Source organism: Fusarium keratoplasticum, chromosome 4 (genome assembly GCF_025433545.1).
Source record: "Fusarium keratoplasticum isolate Fu6.1 chromosome 4, whole genome shotgun sequence".
Lineage (NCBI taxonomy): Eukaryota > Fungi > Ascomycota > Sordariomycetes > Hypocreales > Nectriaceae > Fusarium > Fusarium keratoplasticum.
The window spans coordinates 410,115-423,747 of NC_070532.1; the positions used below are offsets into that span (position 1 = coordinate 410,115).

The 13,633-nt window shown below is 48.3% G+C and overlaps 2 protein-coding genes and 1 pseudogene across 3 annotated transcripts, besides 1 other annotated feature; 2 read left to right on the top strand and 1 right to left on the bottom strand.

Moving 5' to 3' along the window:
- Positions 1–2,046: 2,046 nt before the first annotated feature.
- On the top strand, positions 2,047–2,525 carry NCS57_00519600 (uncharacterized protein; the record flags this gene model as incomplete). The annotated part of the gene is made up of 1 exon (XM_053055130.1): positions 2,047–2,525. The coding sequence occupies exon 1, from the start codon at positions 2,181–2,183 to the stop codon at positions 2,523–2,525; it is 345 nt and encodes a 114-aa protein (XP_052914085.1). The 5' UTR covers positions 2,047–2,180.
- Positions 2,526–3,138: 613 nt separating this feature from the next.
- Positions 3,139–4,913, bottom strand: NCS57_00519700 (annotated as a pseudogene). The gene is made up of 3 exons: positions 3,784–4,913; positions 3,482–3,729; positions 3,139–3,434 (listed from the first exon to the last, which is right to left on the bottom strand).
- Positions 3,139–4,913: a sequence feature.
- A 1,144-nt stretch (positions 4,914–6,057) lies between these two features.
- Positions 6,058–9,577, top strand: NCS57_00519800 (uncharacterized protein; the record flags this gene model as incomplete). The annotated part of the gene is made up of 6 exons (XM_053055131.1): positions 6,058–6,503; positions 6,559–6,656; positions 6,708–6,887; positions 6,935–6,959; positions 7,019–7,627; positions 7,684–9,577. Exons 1-6 carry the CDS (start codon positions 6,079–6,081, stop codon positions 9,575–9,577), a joined length of 3,231 nt encoding a protein of 1,076 aa, XP_052914086.1. The 5' UTR covers positions 6,058–6,078.
- Positions 9,578–13,633: the final 4,056 nt, after the last annotated feature.

The window sequence follows — 13,633 nt, forward strand, 5'->3', positions numbered from 1 at the left end:
AGTTTGAGAATGTCTCAGATCCTTCAAAATGCCATGAAATGCACTCATAGTCGTTGGTGATGAGTTGTCAGAGATTTTCATGTTGAGAAGGTTTGCGCAAGTTAATCTTCTTTCTGCCATTGCAACCACCCGAACCGGCCTATGGATCCGGAACTCGGCATTTTGAGGCCTTGGATTGGATACTCTGCACTTGTACTTGCGTGGTATCGGTGAAGTCTTTCTTTGTCCCTGCAACTTGCAGTCGACCTGGCCTGGAAGCCTCGGCTCAGCCTCTCTTGGACAGCGTCACTGGGGCAAAGTTCGTGAAGTCAAGCTGATCTCCGAACCCCCTGTCAGGGCTCCAAATGAGCCCAACTTGACAATTCACTGCTGTATATACGCCGAAATTTTTCCATTTCGGGAATTCTTTAGTAGAAATGAAGATGAGTCGACGTCGAAAGTGTACGAGGTCATCAGAGGCGCGCATTAACTGTCATAAACGTCCTCGGCGGTTCCCGGCCGCATGCTTTCGCATTTATCATAACTCTGGGAGATTTCTATATAAGTAGACCATAATTCCACTGACCCATAGAGATCAACTCCAGTACTCGGCATCTCGCCTCCGACAGACTTATCATCACATCATTCTTCGCAACCAACCATTGTTACCTCACCATGAAGCTCGTAGGCTCAACCATTGCCCCCTTTCCCAACAGATCTACTAAAACTGCCTCCAAAGATCTCGGTTCTCTCTCTAATGGTCCTCGCCGTCCAGGCCGTGCCAACCCCTGAAGAAGCCGTCGATGTGGACGCCGCCAGGGCCTTTGCCGAATCCTTCACTGGCACCCTTGAGGCCCCTGCTGGTATCGAAGTTCCCGACAAGAGCATTGAGGCTCGCGCCCTCCGCAGCTGCTACTTTGACTGCATCACCAGGCAAGGATGGTTTTGCAACGGAATGTGTTCTGGCCGGACGCCTCTGAAGAACCAGATGTCCTGCGTCACCAACTGCCAGTCGGCTGGTCAGCCCGGGTGCGCCAAGGTTTGCTCCAAGTAAAGGCCCCTTGCTGGGACTTTGGGGTTGTCTTTGGGGCGAAGTGACAGATGCGTCTGTTTTCACCGGTTGGAGAGGTCCCTTGAGCTTTGGAGTCCCACGCAAGAGTCAGGCAAGACGTGCATAGGCTTGTGTCACGTAACATTTACCTGGTTCAGGTAATGAAAAATACAGTCCGCCTCGCATTCAATCTCTAGTAACAATACTTCCTCTCCGTTTGCTAGGGATGGATTTATCCATTATTACTCCAGCGTCAGGCCAAAGGTGGTTGTTTGGTCTGGAGTAGCTCCGTACCTAGCAATATTGAGTGCAACCCTACCCCGCCTTGTAGCGGACACACAGAGATCTGATGAAACATTAATGCCAGATATGTACTCCAACACCATGTGGTTGCCCGTCCAGCGCCCCATTTGGTTCAACTTGCCTGAGGTAGGTCACACTGAACGATGTCATGTCAGCATTGCATACACCGACGTGACACGAACATGTTCTTCCGATCCGAGGACACCCTCGAAACCCCTCAGGTTTCGTCAAAACCTGCCCATCGCACATATGCCTCGTACCCCTCCGCTCGGTCAAACTCCCCCGCAGACGGGAACTGTTGAACCGCCTGCAGAGGAGGGACAATTCTGCAGCATTTGAGCTAAGACGGGAGAGGTGCAGACAGCTGAAAAACTGCCGACGAATCCGTGTCTCCTAGAGTCAGACATGTCTCACTTGCGACATCGCGGTATCTGATTGCCGAATCTCAAATGGTGAGATAGTCAATTAAACAAGACGTTGAGAGGGAACAAGCCTTAAATATGTATTTATCCTAGCGAATTTAATCAGAAACAGCCATAGCGATGGCGCAATGTTGTGAAATCAGATTGAGAGTTGTACTGGGTTTTCAGCTTGGTTGTCTTTCGAATAAATCACGATCTTAGAGACTCCGATGATAGTGCAGCCAACGCGTCCAGTTTGCTCATCGAGGTATATAAGAACCTCTTCATTCCTCTCAAACTCTGCTCTCAACTCAACTCTGCAATCTACACTTTTCTCTACTCAAACAAACACTTCAAAGGTTCGCACCACCCTTGGGACTCAGTCTCACTTGAATAAGACCTCAACTGATCCACCCCATCACAGTTCAACCACCTCACACTACACCATGGCTACCACCAACGACTCCGCCGTTCTCTTCTACATCGTCGCGAGCCAGAAGAAGCTCAACTTCGACTACACTCCCAACTGGGGCCGCGGAAGCCCCAACTCCTACATCGACAACCTCACCTTCCCCCGTGTCCTGACCAACAAGCCCTACAAGTACCGTGTCGTCAAGGCTGGTCAGGACCTGGGAGTCCGTGACTCGTACTCTGTGCAGTCTGACGGCTCGCAGAAGGTCAACTTCCTTGAGTACAACGCTGGCCGTGGTATTGCCGACACCCAGACCATTCAGGTCTATGTTGTCGACCCCGACAATGGCAACCAGTACCTTGTTGCCCAGTGGAAGTAAGATAGGCACAGTGTGATGCGCGTGATCTCTCCAAAGAACTCAGTGCCCTGGCTCGTTGAATGCAGTGGCGATGGATATGATGGAACGAGGCAATGTTAGGTAGCTCAGCACACCAATCACATCCTTGACTACCTGAAGCCGAAGAATTGTCTGCTTCGTGAAGATTCCTTTACTAGCCTTGTTCCATACAAAAGACTCAGCCCGCAATGTGATTTGATAACGTGATAGTACTGTCCTGGTTTGGTCTCGTATTTTGTCCCTTGGGTGCCATAACAAGGACACAAAACAGTTCCGACGCGAGAAGAGTAGTCATTCAAGCTGTAGCCCAAGTCTGGGGACAAATAGAAAAGAGTAGCGATAACCATTACCCGCAACTGAGGGTATGTCCTCCAATCGAGGCCAAAATTACACACGCTATGTACCGAAATTTCAAAGCGTATTCTGTTACTGATATGATACCAGTGTTTTATTGGCAACGTGTTCTTATAGTTGAAGCCCGGCCCTCGATGGGATATCTGCGCCATAAGATAGTGTTCTTTAATATTGTGCTCGATAACTCCTTTTGGAGCCGTCGTTGATACCGACAAACGCAAGGAGGCAAAGACGGCCATGATCAATCTTGTTTTCTGCCAACGACTCCACCCTTTCTCAGTCCAAACCAAACGACAATGGTAACAGCCGAACAGCTGGCAAAGATGGTCCAAAACGCCACTCGATAACCTTTCATTAACGCTTCCTCGCGTGCCTGGATTCCAGAGTGCTCTGTGACGGACGCTGCGATTGCGGCAGTAATGGCCAGCCCTACAGAGTTTCCAAACTGCCCAACTTCGTTAAATACACCACCGGCGAGAGACTGCATCTCTGGAGGATACGCATCGGAGATGACCAGGTTAGACACGGTGAAGAGCACTAAGTCCGTTAGGGCAGATTTGACGATGAGGTATTACAACACGTACCGTCTGGGTTGACGGGCGAGAGAAACATGGCCCAAAATGGCGCCAGCCAATAGTTCTCGCCAACATCGACCGTAGCCATCAGAGGTGAGGCGACCATGGTGACCAGTGCCGAGACAACAGCCAGAGTGCGCACCTTGACGCGTGCGATGAGCAATCCGGTGATGATGTTGACTGCAACACCCATGATGACATGGGGCAAGAATCGTAGCGAGCTCTGCAAGGCGGATAGGCCTTCGACCTTTTGGAAGCTTTGGCTATGCGTTAGCCGCAGATGGGGACGAGAGAGAGTTAATGGAACTTACTATAGAGTGGTGAAATACTCAATACCGTTTAGTGATGCCCAGCAAAGAAAGACGGCGACGCAGACCGATGTGAAGGACCGATTTTTCCAGAGATCATTTGGGATCAGGGCCGGCTTCCCCCGTTTGACCTGGTAGCTCATCCAGAATGGAAATGCAATCAACAGGACGAGGGCTGTTGTCAAAAGGATAATATTGGATGCGTCGTCGAGCCTTTTATAGGATGACGAGATCATGGCAAGCACGTACAAGAGCATGCCAAGTGCCACACTCATGGTCGTAGCACCAACCCAGTCAATCTCGTGCATCAACCGGGCAGTCCATTTTCGTTCGGATTGGGTGTGAACAGATGGAAGTGACCAGATGGCGCAAGTCGAGAGACAAAAGTTGATAATGGCCATCATGTAGTAAGCCCATCGCCAGCCGATCGTGTCGGTGAAGATGCCTCCGAGAACCAAGCCAAGGGCATATCCCAAAGGACTGCCCATGCCGTTCATGGCAAAGGCAATGTTTCTCCAATTTCCTCTCGGGAAGGTGTTCGAGATTAAGCTCACGGCGGTGGGTAAGCACATCGAAATAGATGCCCCAAGTAACGTTCGAAAGACGATGATCTGGATCCCAGTTTGGGCAAGACCAACTGCCAGTGTAAAGATAACGAAGAGATAGCTCCCCGTCACCCACATCAGCTTGGCACCAATGACATCGGCAACAGCGCCAAAGATGAGCAGTAAACAACCGGCTGCGAGCGCATAAACAGCGGCAGGCCATAGAATGAGGCTCTCTCCGAGACCAACGTCATCGGCGATTCGTGGAAGGGCGGCAATGAGAATGCCAGAGCCCATGGTGTTGAGGAAGCTGATACCAGCCAAGGTAACGATGACGGTCACACCTCTGATCTTGGAGATGCTCAAAGATTGTGATGGAGCTGAAAGGTCCGGGTCTGCTGGCGGAGTGGTATCGACATCTTGGCCAAGAATCGATGCGGAGTGAGCGGAGGTGGTATTCGCATTGATCGTATGGTGCGATTTAATCCTGAAATCAGGAGCAATCGGTTCTAGAGAGATGATTGTGGGGTGAAGCGAAGTGACACTGCCACTAGTCCTCGCCATGTTGAAGTTACGGCTCACTGAGACGCTGTGGGTTGAGTTGAGGTTGAATTGGCTTTAAGCCTTTTCTCCCTTTGTAAACTGGGCTGCCTTTCAAGTGTTAATAAGCATCACCATTGACAACCAAAGGGCGCGTACCCATGTCATCGAATGACATCATGTAAAGTGGCTTGTCAGGGCAGATTAAAATTTGGGGCCAAAAGTCTGCGAACAGATAACAGTGCGCCACATAAAACCCACTAATTTGTATAATATAAAAAGATAACTAAGAAAAGATTCTTATATAAATAAAATAAATAAAAAATCTTTTCTTATAAATAAATACTAAATCTAACTTTCTGCTTATTTACTTTTTTTATATATAGTATAATTAAGCCTAGATAAATTATTAAAGATAAAAAGTATATTTTTTTAGTGCGAAAATGCCCTAAAAGAGTTCCGTCGCACTGTATTAAGCCCCCTATAAGTCACTAAAGTCCTCTATATTTCCCACTATATTATAGAGCCTTAAAATGTATATTATTTCCTCTATTTTCTTACCTTTATATCTTATCTAATAATAATAATAAAATTATTTTAAAACTACTATAAGTATTTTAAGCTATTTATATAATATATATTATAATTTTAATATTCCAACTAATTTATTGAGGCTTTTATCATGGTTTTAAAATGTTAAAAAATAGTGATTTAAGGTGATGCACTGCAGGTTGTTCGTAGACTTTTGGCCCTTAATTTTAACAATGCGCTTTTTCTCTTGGCGTCTATGTACCTGAACTATCCGAGAAATCTCTCTTCAAGTCACAGCATTAGCTGTCTTGTTTGGCAGAGAAAGAATACATGTCACGCTTTTTTCTGCAGATGGCCTCAGTCTTGCTTCGCCGCACCCTTTGGCCGTCTTTGGGCGGCCATCCTAGGCGCCTGCAGACGCTGCCACCTGGCCGCCCAGTGAAAAGCAACAAACACTGAGGGGCTCAGCAGCCAAACAGTGCCTCGTGTGCCATAGCCAGTTTGCCTTGCAGCAGCGTTAGCCAACGGGAATGCTAAGATAACGCCAAAGCCCAGGCCAGTTTCGGAGGTGTTGGTTCGCGGCCACAAGGTCAAGGTCTATTAAATCAGGCCATCATCCCACGATTCGCAGAATCTACTCGTCGCTGTTCTGTCGGCTGAACAAACGAAAACCCATTCCACGATGTCAGACCCAGGAACATGTTTGGCCATTGTGAGCCTCGCGTTGCAGGTGTCGAAGGGTCTGCTCGGCTACTATGACCTCTGGACACATGCCGACGAAGATATCGCCGAGATCCAGCGATCCCTGCTCGCCCTGGCAAACATATTTATACACCTTGAAATCACCCTCAGAAAGCCCAGCCTTTCGGGCGACATCGTATCGGTAATTCAGCTCACCATGAAGGGATGCAAGGCCAACATGAAGAAGCTGGAGGACATTTTGGACAAGGTGAAGAGGGAGGCCCCCCCGGAGAAGCTTCGAACGAGGTTTAAAAACCTCAATCGACGGATCCTTCAAATATTCCATCACGGGGAGATCGTGCGGGTGCAGTCGCTTCTTAATGAATTGCGCGAAGATTTGAACGCGGTCGTGGACCTCCTAAATTTGTAAGTGAGCGATTCCAGGTGAAGTTGCAAGGCCCTGCTCTAACTTTTACACAAGACAAACCACGGCAACCAGTCTGGATGATTTAAGAAAGCTACATGCAGAGCTGACTGTCATCAAGAACTCGAACAAGGAGCACATGAAAATGGAGAAAGGTAAAGGCTTTCCCCCAAGAATTGGCTCCCTGGCTGACTTACTTGCTATAGAAAAGGCCAAAGAGGCCCGAAGATGTGCCCTGATCGAGTGGTTGGCTGCTCCTGACGTCTCTGCTGCTCTCTTGTCTGCACAGAATCAGCGGGAAGAAGGAACCGGCACATGGTTTCTGGAAAGCAAGGAATTCCTCGAATGGATCAACGCTGGACAAAGCATGTGGCTTGCTGGCGACGGTATGTATTCTATTCACGACTAGCAGGCATGGCTGACTCTTTCTCAGTTGGGTGCGGGAAGACGGTTCTCTGGTATGGAAGCCTAACCTAGCCTCTTGATCCCAGTGCAAAACAAACTCTGACCACTATAGCTCTTCTGTCATCGAAGATTTGAAAGGCAGGGCTCCCGAGCGTGGGGATCGAATCACCTACTTTTACTTCACCTTCAACGATATCGGTTGCCATAGTGTTACCGGTTTTCTTAGGTCGATGCTTCGGCAGCTTTGCTTGATAGACCCCATTGATCCCTTGATTGAGACATTGTATCAGAGATGCGGTCCGGATCCTCCATCCACCAAGCAAATGCAAGCCACCTTGCTCGCTCACCTGGCAAGAGCCTGTGTCTTGGAGGACAATGCCGACGTGGCCCAGTCCCCCCGAGTTTACATGATTCTAGATGGCGTTGACGAAATTCCATATGGACCAGATCGAATCGCGCTGCTACTCCTACTTCATCAGATGGCCGAGAAGGTTTATCCTCTGTTACACATCCTCGTTTCCAGTCGTCCAGAATGGGACATTGAAAGGGAGATAAGTAGACGTCAACACCGGAGGAAATTTACCTACTCGTCTGGTGGTGCGAGAGATGACCTCGGAATCTACGTTGCCAATCAGATCAAGTTGACTCCAAAGCTGGCCTCGCTGCCTGACCACACCAAGGAGGACATCCAACAGAAGCTAGTCGCAGGGTCTGGTGGGATGTATGAAACCTAAGGACAACTTCATGAGGATGAAATGATTAATAACGGGGAAACAGGTTCCACTGGACTTCGCTGCAGATACAAGAGCTGAAGAAGAAACGCATCCTACGTGATCGTGACGTCCAAAGAATTTTATCATCACTCCCACAGAGCCTCGATGCCACTTATGAGCGCGCCCTACTTCAGATTGACTCCGACCTTCTCTATGAGGCTAAGACTGCGCTTCAGTGGTTATCTTGCTGTATCCGTCCTCTTTATCTCAAAGAGTTGGTTGATGCATCAATCATCAATCCTGATGAGGAGGTCCCCTTCAGTGAGGATTCTCGTATCAGCCCGTTTGACCTTGTAGACCTGCTTCCTGGTCTAATCAAGGTTAATCCACCACCAGACTCGAGCGAGGCGATGTTCCTGCCAAAGCATTACACGGTCACGCTTGCGCACTTCTCTGTCAAGGAGTATCTAGTTAGCTCTAGGATTCTAGACTCCCTCTCTCTCCACTATGCTATCAATATTGAACTCGCTCACCGTCACGTGGTGAGAAGTTCATTGGCATACATTGGGCATTGCCTTTCGGCCGGCTCTTCTTACTCTCACGACCAGAACCACGTCGATGACTTTCCGCTGCAGCTGTATGCATATAGCCGTTGGGAAATGCACGCACGGCGACTATCCGAGGATCTGGACCAAGTCTGGGCATGCGTATTGGAAACGTTCAAGCAACCACCTGCAGCACTCATGTGGAGAGCGTCTACCTATCTCTCGCGGAAGCTAAGGGAAGAAAGCGCGGTCTACCACCTCGATATTCCATTTGAAGCATTCTCATCACCAGACTGGCCGACACATTATCTGCTCTGTCGAGCCGTCGTTTCAGGTAATGAGTCTTTGGTTCACGCTATTCTTGATAGTGGGTTGCATCTGGCCGACATGACTCATCTTGGGAACGCCTTTCGCCTTGCACTTCTTTACAGCGCCGGGTCCCGTGCCAGAGATATGTCCCGGAGCCAAAACGACTCATTCGCTGCCAGGCCCCTATCAAGTTCGGGTGGCGACTCTATACCTCGCATGCTAATGGAGTTTGGCTACCAACCCAATGGATCCGACTTGCTTCTGGCAGCACGTCATGGATCTATTCCCCTACTATCGCTTATGATTGAAAAATCTGAGGGCATCCTCTTCTCAGACATCATGAACGGTCTCGACCAAGCCGTGACCTTGGGAAGGTTTCAGATTGCGGATATTTTACTGCAGCAACTTCTACTAGGGACGCCTTCCCACCTCGACAAGACATTCTGCACTGAGAGTGAAGCAAAGAAGGCTGCATTTGAGTTCATCTTGTTGAGTGCAATTAAGAGACACTCGTCGAATCTGGTCGCGTTTCTGATGGGTACCCTACTGGACGGCCTAGTTAACCAACTTGACCTTCGCTCGTTGTTCCCAAGGGCGATAGTGGATATTTGTCATTTTGATGCCCTTGATCTTCAACTTGAATACACTCAAATCTCCAAGACCAGGGAATCTGCGGAACGCTGGGAAATGGCGATTGCGAGCGATGCGTTATCTTTTATGCGGCTCAGGGGCCTCAATCGTCCTTATCTCCTTAGTTCCAAGGGGGAGGCCTTCGAGCGTGTCCTCCATGTTTGGCTGGAACTAGGGGACAGCTTCAAGCCACAGAACAGGTTTATCGAGACGCGTGTTCTATTGAATGTAGAAATCTCCGATTTCGCATCCAGTTCAGCAGCGGCGAAGCCGGTTGTGTCCCCATTCTTGGACAACCGGTTTTATACTTCAATCAGAATGAAAGAATTTGAGTCACTTGTTCGTCCAATACCGGACATGATTGATAGGCGCGACTCTTATGCTCTTGTTGAATGGGTGGTTTCTCAATGTCGAGAAATAGCGGAAGGTCTCATGCGTTTACACAATGGGCACCTCCGTGAAGGCGTGGTGTGATCCAAGGAGGAATGCCCTCCAGGGTCAAAGATTTACTTCCTGCCAGAGGCAACCTACTATTGTTCAGGACCTAGATATTCATAACCCGAGAAGGAATTTATTCGATTTTCCGTGTAGTTTTGCTCGAAAAATTGGCTGCCTTTTACTGCTGTGTTGGAGAGGCTGGGGGTTGGGGCACTCTGCAGTTTTCGTGATGCTTGATCACGAGAACGGATCTAGCAACAGTCTTCTACTGCAGGCAGCAAAAGGTTAAAAAAGGGCCACTGTGTTGGCATTGGGATATGATGCTATGATGTGTTGACAATGTGTTGTTTATTATAGTTGAAGCCCGGCCCTTGATGGGTTAACTGAGCCAGAAGATCGAGTTTCCTCTCACCCGAAAGGCGAGCAGCGTTCACAGTATCTCTGACAGCTTTCTTACCGATTCGGCATTCCCATTATTCTCGTGTCAATTTTGATGCACTGGATGCTGTCACAAAGCTTGTTTCTCGTGGTCATCTAGGATAGGGAAGACTCAGCGTCCAACCCGAAATGGTTCTTTTCCACCCGTGGATACTCGCCTATAGCGATTATCTTTGTTGTAATTGCCTCTTTTATCATGCTTTGTTGGGTGGTTATGACAGGCTGCCTAAGATTGCCGACGGCGATTCCTGTGGTTGGAAACTGCACCTTGGCCATCGTGGCAGCTTGCCACCACCCAAACGGTCTGCCGCAGCCAGATACACCACCTGTTCCATTACAATGGGGCATGGTGAAGGCATCAGAGCCTAGGTATGGAATCGATTATGGCCATTGTGGGCTTTCTAGTGAGGAAGTTGGGGTGCTTCAGAATGGCGAGGAGTATCTTCGAGTTGACTAGAACCCCTGATCAGAACCATTGAAACTCCCTCATCTTCCCAAGATTCCAAGACTCGTTGGGAAGGTCTTGTCTTTGAAATCTCCCGCTTTGACTATCACAATGTCTGACCGAATGTGCGAGATGAACTCCAAGATCCATTTGGGAAATACCACAACAAACAGGCAGTCTTGGCATGGTGATCTAGAAGTTTTTTCAATGCCTATCAGTTGCTTTCGTGCATCGTGGACAAACAGTGTCGCTCCACTACCCTCGGCTCAACAGCTTCTGGGGAGTATTGTGCTGGTCCTCCTAGTGTTTCAGTCTTATCAATAGGCTGGGAAAAGAGACTGGTGGCTTGCGAGATCCTTCTATCAATGGTTATGTGATCAACGTGGCGATATGATTCAAGTCTGGCTCCGGCGACTTTCGCCAGTCCAAAGCATCGGGTCATAGATACTACCGACCCTCAGTGATGCTCGTGTGTCTCCTTTTGGCACAGCGATGTTGACGTAACCAATCCACTCGATCCCGGAGATAGTGACAAACGATCTTCAGGCTCAGTTAACCCATCAAGGGCCGGGCTTTAATTATAATAAAGAACACATTTTTAATATATTATAGCATCATAATCCCGATGCTAATATAGTGGCCTTTTTTTTTTTAACTTTCTACTGCCTATAGTCAAAGAGTTATACCTAGTTATATCATTATAAGAGGTTAAGCCTCTTATGGGTTATTTAAAAGCTTTAACCTCCGTATAAGAAATAAGAGAATTACCCCTTTCTACCTTCTCTTAAGACTATAGTCTCTTAATATAATATGAAGAACTATAATTAAGAAATTATATAACGCCGAGGATTCTAACGCTATAGCCGCGGCCATAGCTCTGGTCCCTATTACCGCTAAGTATAGGGACCAGCACCCTCTTCCTCTCCTTCTCCCCGGCTATTTCAACCTCGAGAGGAGTAATATTAAAGATAATACGAGATATCTCTTAATATATAATATCAATATAGTAATTAGGCTCTATAAGCAATAGGCCTAGCTTATAGATAAGTAATATATCAAGCTAGCTATCTTAGGCGGCGAGGTATTCCTTATAGTATCAGAGAGCATAGGGGCACCTTAGGTACTAAGGCACTTTATATAATACTATTAGCTACCAGAGCTATAAAAGCTTAAAAAGCTCACGGCTCTAAAGCTTGATAACTACTCCTTCATTAAGGCTATAAAAAATAACATAGGCTAGGTCGATAGCCTACTGCAGTTGGTTGCGGAGTTGAAGCCGGTAGAAGGAACCGGTGGAAGGATATAAATAAAAGGGGAAAGCTAGCTGTTGAGGATGGGTCGTGGAAGATACATTGCCGGAGGAGGAACGGATCAAAGTTATTAAGTCACAGGGGTGACTCAAGCTGTCAGGAAGGAAGAAGGTTTCGGTCGTGAAGGTAGAAAGGTTTGGGTTATAGAGGAGTGTTACGGCGAGATTCGGTTAGATAGGAGCTTGAATGCAACATCTCGGCAAATTGCCAAAGTTTAGCTCGTACGCATCATCTTTGAACACAATGATAGTGACAAACGATCCCTGCCAGCCCCTCCTTCGGCAGTCAGGTTTCTCTCCCGAAAGAGAAGTTTACGACAGCTGATGACAGGGTCTTTTTTATTGATCGATAGTGCCGTTACCGAGTATTACACCGAGATTATTGCCTACCCTGGTCACGGTGAGCGGGGAGAGGCAGTGGTGTGACCCGGGTACTCTGACAGGAACAGGTCTTTGTCAGATCTACGGCATATCCTGTATCGCGTGATTGAGTCAGTCTTTTCAAGGCTGAGGAGCGTAGCAAAAGTGAAACGCCGTTACATTATCCCTAAACAGTGTGTCAAGTGTTGCATCGAATGTGACTCAAGTTTTCGCTCTCGGTACACTTCCGATATCTAGGACGATCTTGGCGAGTCATCACTGACAAAAGGCCGATCGGCTAGTGACTTGAGGCTCCAATACGGTGTCAACTCATGCTTGCGGCTCAAGAGTTGGGCATTTCAAGTCAAGAGATTGACATTAGAAGCGATGAAGCGATCACTAGGTCAGGAACCGAAAATCCATCGAGAGACCAACAAGTCGGCTCCCTTTTCTATTAGACCATCGACTCCAGGACTCGACGCGCACTAGGCCGTAAACTCGATGCGGCTCCAGGTACCTTCGCGTATCTTGGCCTCAATATCCGCGTTCCACCCTGGCCAAAGTTTAATAGGTTCTAGGGTCTGGTCAAGGGATCGACGGCTGCGTTTCTGAGACAAGACACGGGCGTGGTAGCTTTTTACCCGCCCTATCGGCACCCAAGCTCTTAGCTCCCGCCGCTTTGCAGTTTAGGGGGATGAGGTTTCGAATGGGGCTGAGAAGGGGGGTAGGACCTCGTGTTTGACACATGGGCTTTTTTGCGTGAACCCCTACTCGGTAGCATTCTGGAATACACGGGTGAGGCGGTTCCGTGTCTTGGCTCTGTCGATCTCTCTTTTTTGAGGCCTTGCGGAAATAGCGAATTCAGCGTCCGAAGATATCCCGTTGAGGAAAAGCTGAGCCGCAGGACCAAGAGCATGGTTCAAGCGAGAGAAGGGTAGCATCCCCCTTGGCCGAGCGAGCGTTGTTGGTAGCCCCATGTCCCGGGAACCTGTGCCGTTATGCACTGCTCGCCAGGGCACACCGCACCACGCCACCCGTCCGAACATTGTCTATGTTTTGTCAGGCCAGGCTATTCAGTGAGCCGGTTTGAGAGGCGTTCTTGAGAGCTTGGACGAGAGAGATCGAAAAGGGATCGATGAGCGATTGGTTCTAGATAGCGGCGCCATGGCCATGTGCTTACCCGTGAAAAGTCTGCAGCTGCTAGTTCTTGCACGGTAGATTGCAATCGTGTGTTTGAGCCTTTGGAGAGGCCCCTTCATCGAAGGAAGCGTGTGTGTGTTTGATGAACAACACGAGTTTGAGAGGGCTGCGATGAGCCGACAGGACTTGATTGCCACAGTCAATATTTTCGTGCATCTGTCAAAGTATGAAATTGATGAGATTGAAATGGCCTGCATCATGAGTCAAATATCAACAGCAAAAGAAAAACTGTACAGCTTGGCATGTCAAATCATCTCCAAACGTGGTTGAGCTGCAAGTCATCAACTCTTCCCCATAATCTACAGTGATGTGACCCTTTTCACTGTCTCTGTTGCTTTTT